Source organism: Pecten maximus, chromosome 14, assembly GCF_902652985.1.
Source record: "Pecten maximus chromosome 14, xPecMax1.1, whole genome shotgun sequence".
NCBI lineage: Eukaryota > Metazoa > Mollusca > Bivalvia > Pectinida > Pectinidae > Pecten > Pecten maximus.
Genome location: NC_047028.1, coordinates 22,801,232 through 22,809,196, shown reverse-complemented (window position 1 = coordinate 22,809,196; position 7,965 = coordinate 22,801,232). Strand labels below are relative to the sequence as shown.

The following is a 7,965-nucleotide window of genomic DNA, read 5'->3' as shown; positions in this document are numbered from 1 at the left end:
ATTATGAAAAAACATATCTACGTCCTTATATATCTATGTCAAAACTAGGTAATGTGATGTTCTCAATACGATAACAAAGACAATGGAACCACGTGACATGTTAACGAGCATCAAATACGTCTAATTTCAATCATCACAAGGAAAGAAAGCATTTTCCATTAAGATTAAGATATATACCATAAAAATCTATGGCTTTCTTGTATCTCTTGAAATTGTGAGTTGTATATTTTGTTGATCGGTTACAAACTGGCATCTATCTAGATTATCGTAATATCAGCAGAAATTATTGCCTTTCGACAAATGAAATCTTAAATTTACAGGGTTGGAAGCAGGTTTGTACTTTGAAATCTTTACGCTTTTCATGAGTAAGTATTGTCGAGGTTAGCAGCTGGTGCGGAAGAGTTGTTTTTAGTTTTGTTTTGTTTTGTTTTTTTCATATCCTGTCTAAATGATCAATGATTATTTTACAACAGATATATTGTTCTCCAAATAAAACACAAGCATTCTTCTCAGAAGGAGTTAACTATAGCCTTAAGAAGGCTTGGTGTTTGCCTACCTACCTCTGCTTAGACTCTCACATATATAGTCAGCGTGGGTCTCTGTCGGTGTAAATACGAATACAGCGTCCAAACTGAAAGACAGAAGGAATCATCAGTAGGTGACCATATATATATATATATAAAGACAATACAGTGTATATACACATACAGTATGATTAGTTTCCTCCAATTATCACCATTTTAAGTCATCAACATCAATGGCGCGAGTCCTACAAGGAGAATACACCTGTATTGTGTAGTTTAATCCAATATGGTTCTACTGCTATCTAACTCTCAATTTGATCTAACATGAGGTCATATCGTGTGTCCAGTTTTCAGAGACACAACTCTCGAGATTAATGACTTTGTTTAGTTTTTACTGCCATGGAAATGAAAATAATATAATCATTTGTTTTTCCTTTTCATTACACAGAAGTGAGTTATCTACCCTTTATATTTTATTATGTTGCTGTGTTGTTTTTTGGTGTGATAGCCCAACATGCCTCGCATGGGGAATTGCTCTTCCAAGCTGTACTCTAATGTAGGTATGATGTTCCAATGGAAAACCTTTATCAGGAGATAGCATTATATGAGTGTTTCATATCCCATTCAGGAGATAGTGACGATTGTTTTCCACTGACACTTAAAACCTAGTGTTCCTATCGGCCCCGCTTGAAATAGTATCATAGTAAAAAGTAAAATAGTAATAGTGACCTTGACCATGATCAAAACTCCAAAAAACTCGAACTTGTCCGAGATATTAGAAGCCTTCATCACTCTCTTAAGTTTGACGAAAATCCCTTATGGACTGAAGTCGTTAGACTGCTGACAAACTTTGGTGTAACGTACTTACATACTGCCAAGACTGGCGGAGAGGAATCTTAAAATATCATTTGTTCTTGTCCATCCTACCACTAGTAATGCGGATGTAATCCTAATGACAATTACATTCGGAAGAAGCGCTCTATTTCAATTATAATGATCTCTCTTTTTTTGCATTGAATGTTGTTTTTATTTAAAATGATACCTTTCATCATTAAGAAGTGTTTCCCGGTCATCACTGTTATAAAATGGAGTGTCGTGTAGATGTAGGAGATCTTTACAGCTTGATACAGCAGCAGGGGAGTCATCGAGTATCCACTTCAGATTTAATCGTCTTTTCTGCAGGATGTTCTTGATGTGAACCGAGGACGCTATTCTTCCAGCACCAAAAACGCCAACATTGTACTGCCTGTGGATAGGAATGTATTTGCAGTAACTGATCTAAACAGAGACACCCACCTCAGATATTCTTAGCAAATATATCACTCAAATATTAAGAACTAACCCATCTAGATGTTAGAATCAACTTTTATATGCATCAACCTACCGTAGTATGATTACATTTAAAAGTGAATATACCGTATAATTACAATTACATATGTAGCTATGTTCTGAGGATTCACAACTGTATATTTATATCTTGCCTCTGTTTTGATGAAACCTGGCTTCCTGGTGTAGAGTTATTCTTTACGCTTGAGGTACAAAGTGTGCGCTGAAATATCTGTGAATAACAAAACAGTGGTTATTTGTATAACTGCATCAAGAAATGTACAAAAAACATGTAACAAAAAACCCCACCTCGACCTAGATATCGTGTATTAAACTTGGAGCAGCCAACATTTTCTTCAATAGATATTTGCTGGATATTTATGCTCACGCTATATTTCATGACCGTGAATATTTCTTACATTACATTTCGTACTTTGCGTTTGTAAATGCGGAAAGACATCTTGTAATTTAGTTAGATAGTCAACACGTTACTATTGATTCTTTTCTCATTCACGTGATACCTGTGTCATTTTTATCTAAGGAAAATCCCAATATGGCGAGCAGAAAATACCGGACATGCGCAGTACATAATTATATTCAATATTGCACTAACAACTGCTGCTGAAACCTGATAGTTTATCACCGAAATCCGATCTCTCTTTTAATTTCAGGTTTTTTTCTTTTGCTCTGGGTCATTTCACATTTGAATGTAATCTAACTACAGATATTCTAATCGACTACAACTATTTTTTTTACAACTCTACTATATGTTTGACTCTACCTGAGCTTAATGCATCTGTGTTATTGAAGTTATTGTTACTTTTCTTCACCAAACATTGTTTGATGTTATTTATGGTGTGAGCATAATCTAATTCGTTTCGATTTTATCTTTTACACTAGTTTTCTATTTCAGAAGTTGTCGTTTGTGGCCTTTTGACCTTTTGACCAACGGCCATCAGAATCAAATCAGGTGAGGAACTTAATATTTGTAAAAAAATGTTTTATGAAGATAAAATACGTCTAATGGTTGAGGTGTTTATGATATATCATGTGCACAACATACGTAATTTTGTTTATGTGAGAAGTACAGTCAAGTGTGACGGGTGACTTTTAAACCTTGACCTCCAACCACCAAAATCTAAACAACTTATATGTTATCTAACTGTAGTTCGTGATGTGTCGCTTTGTGTATATATTGGAGGAGTAATACTTGTTTGACAACCTATGGGATTTTACATATATTGGTGTGATCCGGGTATGCGTCTCAAAGCTGAGCATTAACTAAAATGTCGGCACTTTCTTAGAATCATAGGGGTATATCTCAAAAACCATTTTCTGAAGACTGAAACGTCATATTTTTTAATCGCAATTGGATTGTTATTTACTTGCACTGTCAGCTTTAATTTAAGTTAACATGAAAACATTTTCATAATTTACTTTGATCTTATAAAACATGACCAATTCACATTATATATTGATAAAAGGTCATTTCGCAATGTATCCAGAATGTCGTTGTTAACATGAGCTCGAGCATCGCCTCTTTCTGCTGAATCTGATATGTAGTGTGGTTATACCAAATCCGAACGTGGGATTAGGTATGACATCACATATACTCATAAGGATTGCTCCGTACGTATATTTGTTTGGACTTTACCCTTAAATGGTCGTGTTCACAGGTGAGGTGTCCTAAATAGTTTTTAGTTTTTTTTGTTTTGTTTTTTTCTTAGAAATTTTCTATGGTTTAGGGAATATTAAATGAATACACTTTCATACATAACAACCAGTGTTTGATTTCATGTGTGACATTTCGGTGACTTGATTCAGTAACCTTCATCAGACAGAAAGAGCTGTGCAGCGTATACCGGGTTGTTAGGTGTTCTTAATGTTAGACCATTGATACTTAAATACGTATGCATAGCTTGTATTGTCTCTTCAAAGAATTGATACTACTTCTCGTACAGCTTCAGTTATCACATAAGTTAATAAAAGAGGCAGAGCCCTAAATACAGACACAAACGTATTTAAATTAAGTGTACTTAACATAGCTGAATCAACAGGGACAAGCTGATAATGTTTACCTTTAGCTAGGATATTTATAGTTTACCTGTGCTGGGTTATAGCAGTACCTGGTCACCCAAGTTATTGACACCGATACAGGTCTTACCAGATAAGTTAAAGCGGCACGCTTTACATGTCATGAAATGGGAACGAATTAAAATCATTATATTTAGAATTTGGTGATTGTTTATACAATGTAGTATAACAGCTATCCAGTACACATGTTTCAATTAATAGAAGATCGACACCAGTATTCATGATGGCCTGATTGTGACTTCCTTGCCCATAAACAACCAGTATAGTCGTCAGATCTACTCACATTATATATATACTAGACACGTGAAACACTTTTTACTTACTCGACATTGAGAGGCCTCCTTGTCTAAAACATTACGTATAATGTTGCCACAACGTGCTCTTGCTAGGAAATTTCGTACAGGTAAATGTACTATCTTCTTCCCTATGTGCGCCATATTATCTACTCGCATACAGTCCTATAATGTACGTACACTTCGTCTCGACCTTGCTCATTGCAGACTTCCCCAGGTTAGGACAGTTGTCGAGGGCAATCTTGTCGCTATAGTACAGGGAGACCTTGGAGCTTCTGATAAGTTATTGATAACAAAAATAATACGAAGACAAAGGAAAGATATTTTACCTGGGTATATATGGTGATTTATTGTGTACAAGTAGATAATTGAGAATGCTACTTTTAATGTAAGATTTTTACTTGAGTGCAAAGCAGTCAAAAACAAATCTGCAATGTGTAGGACTGTAACCCTAAGCTTAAGAGAAATGTAGCTGTGTTATTGAAAGGCCTCTTTTCTGTATCACATATTGTGTGACGTTATTTAAGGTGTGAACAAATCTAAAACGTCTCGGGAGTTTTCTAGCTAGTACGCAAGTTATCTATTTCAGAAACTGTGGCCATCTCGACTATTTTGAACAATAAAAACCAGGATCTAATCCAGTGAGGTATTTAAAATTTGTAAAAGTACTTTATGAAGATAAGCCTCGTCTATTGAATGAGAGGGTTCATTATTCATATTACATTCCAGAAGCAGTCACGTGACCAGCGACCTTTAAATCTTAACCGCTGGCCAACTAAATCAACAGAAGTGGTGATGCGGCATAAGGAATTTCCGGAAGATACTCCTCATATCGGGATTAATACAACAAATGTAATATATTGTGAAAAAACAATAAAACACAGACGGACGGACGACGGACGGACGGACAGAGAGACAGACTAGTTATGATACACGTCTTGTTCTTCTTGATCAAAAAACTATATTTGAATGTAGACCCTTGAAAGTGTGGATAATTTCGGGTGTTTCGGGAGAGTGGGAGTCTGCGAGTTGTACAATGTGGCTAATTTTAAGTCACCAGTGAAGTATGGTATATAAAAAATAAACAGATCTACCATTAGCTTATTTCAAATTTTGAAAAGTCGACTATGAAATCAAAGAGATGTTGACGTTATTTCCATGATAAATGACGGTTAAAATAGTACGCAAGGTTTCGAGAGATGCGAGTTGATGAAAACCACGGGAAAATTTAAATGGTGGCTATCATGTTCTCCATGAAAATATTCAGTTTCCTTGCACGAAATGTAGTCAGAAATGCTCGATGTTTGTTCATGCCTAACGGTTCTTTTATCACCACCCATTTAGAGAATATAGCGTGTAATGGAACCGAATAAATATATTGGCATGACATATGTCGTTGATGAGGCTGAAGACGTTTGCCCTCTATGGACACATGGTCTTAGTCTCTGTGTACTTTTGAGTGGTCTTCATGCAAATCTATGTTTTAAGTCTTTTTATCGATTTTGTCAGTCACTGATACAATGTACATGTAGAATGTCACAATGTAGCAGATTAAATGGTCAGTATACAAAACAGCACTGATTCTAAAACATAAACGAACACCGGTACAGAAGTACGGATGTAAAGCGATGAAAATAATGTCTTCAACACAAAATGATAAAATGGAATTACAAACTGATTAAAATACTTCAGTTGTGTGTCGATTGTATTATCTGATTATCGGTGCCTTCCTTATATGGTATCGGAATTACTACTAAGTAGTAGTATCATTATTCCGAAAACTCTCGAAAAATATCTTTAGTAGTGTTCAAATACTTTAACTAGTATTTCTTACTCTCTGATTAATAATGAATTGTATACATGTTTCTAGTGGTAAGGGTATTGATTGCATAGGCTTTGTCTGATTTATAAGTTATATACTAATCTATAAAAACAAACAGCATTGAACTGTTTCTTGGCTTATTTTATTGGAAATTCCATATTATATCAGCGGGGCGCAAAGGAGGTGGTGTCACGCTTTGCTAACGTGTGGACTATAGCTTTACCCCCGGTTAACACAGTAAACAATTCATGAATGGGCCAGGGTAGGATTAGGGATCAATGTCAAATTAACGTGATGTACGACAGACATTCAAATTACATATACGTACATGTATAGATTTTGTTTCTACAACAGTGTGGTTTTATCTAGATTGAAGATTAGGTAAATAGACAAAACCGCAAACCATAAAATCTTTGATGTTTTTATTTGTCAGTATACTTTCAAGTTGAAATTTTATTTCTATTACATCTGTAACCAATCTAAGTAAAATCTAGATGGTCATTATCACTACGTTACATGAACATGTAACGTAGTGATAATGACCATCTAGATTTTAATTAGATTGATCTGTAACTTGATGTTTCCGTCTTCAAATTCGTCAATATCAGCACCTGACAACCTAAAACGAGAAACAAGTGATTTTCTATAGCAGTACATGTACCTGCTCTGTGAAATTGGTCCAACATTCAATATACGACAGTCAACATTCAGATATTGAATGTTGTGTTAGCTCGACATACGACATTCAGAATTTTATAATTCATAAGTCTATTGTGTGGTAAATATTGAATGTTTGTTGTGTGGTCAGTACCGTATGTCTGTTGTGTGGTCATTACTGTATGTCTGTTATGTGGTCATTAATGTATGTCTGTTGTGTGGTCATTACCGTATGTCTGTTGTGTGGTCATTACTGTATGTATGTTGTGTGGTCGTTACTGTATATCTGTTGTGTGGTCATTACTGTATGTCTGTTGTGTGGTCAGTACCGTATGTCTGTTGTGTGGTCATTACCGTATGTATGTTGAGTGGTCATTACTGTATGTCTGTTGTGTGGTCATTAATGTATGTTTGTTGTGTGGTCATTACTGTAGGTCTGTTGTGTGGTCATTACTGTATGTATGTTGTGTGGTCATTACCGTATGTCTGTTGTGTGGTCATTACTGTATGTCTGTTGTGTGGTCATTACTGTATGTCTGTTGTGTGGTCATTACTGTATGTCTGGTGTGTGGTCATTACTGTATGTCTGTTGTGTGGTCATTACTGTATGTCTGTTGTGTTGTCATTACTGTATGTCTGTTGTGTGGTCAGTACCGTATGTCTGTTGTGTGGTCATTACTGTATGTCTATTGTGTGGTCATTACTGTATGTCTGTTATGTGGTAATTAATGTATGTCTGCTGTGTGGTCATTTCTGTATGTATGTTGTGTTGTCATTACTGTATGTCTGTTGTGTGGTCATTACTGTATGTCTGTTGTGTGGTCATTACTGTATGTATGTTGTGTGGTCAGTACCGTTTGTTTGTTGTGTGCTCAGTACCGTATGTCAGCTGTGTGCTCATTACCGTATGTCTGTAGTGTGGTCAGTGCCGTATTGCTGTCGTGTCGTCATTAATGAGAAATGCAAATTACGATTCTGGTTGAATTTCATCAGGAAAAACGCACTTACACATCAGTAACTGTTGTGCTCATCCATGATAACTCATCATTTTGCAGATACGTGTGCAGTCACACATATTAGCGGGATAATATGGCTTCTTCCGCCAGCGAGGGCCATCTAAACAGAACAAACATAATGATATAAGATATGATTGTAATATAAAGTTTTGAATAAATGTTTGAATATAAAGTGAGTCTCAAAAAAATCAAAAAATGAAAATTATCTAACGTGTATACGCGTTCGCTTAAGC

At 35.6% G+C, this 7,965-nt stretch overlaps 1 protein-coding gene across 1 annotated transcript; it reads right to left on the bottom strand.

The window, feature by feature from the left end:
- Positions 1 to 552: 552 nt before the first annotated feature.
- On the bottom strand, positions 553 to 4,487 carry LOC117341808 (uncharacterized oxidoreductase YrbE-like). Its single transcript, XM_033903670.1, has 4 exons — positions 4,268 to 4,487; positions 2,006 to 2,082; positions 1,567 to 1,770; positions 553 to 631 (listed from the first exon to the last, which is right to left on the bottom strand). Exons 1-4 carry the CDS (start codon positions 4,394 to 4,396, stop codon positions 553 to 555), a joined length of 489 nt encoding a protein of 162 aa, XP_033759561.1. The 5' UTR covers positions 4,397 to 4,487.
- Positions 4,488 to 7,965: the final 3,478 nt, after the last annotated feature.

Bases quoted from the DNA above. Each gene is read 5' to 3' on its own strand.
- LOC117341808 (XM_033903670.1), bottom strand. From the start codon at position 4,396: ATGCGAGTAGATAATATGGCGCACATAGGGAAGAAGATAGTACATTTA. The intron at 2,083-4,267 runs GTAAGTAAAAAG...TGTTATTCACAG, and splicing joins AGGAGGCCTCTCAATGTCGA to ATATTTCAGCGCACACTTTG. The intron at 1,771-2,005 runs GCAAGATATAAA...TCCTATCCACAG, and splicing joins CAGGTTTCATCAAAACAGAG to GCAGTACAATGTTGGCGTTT.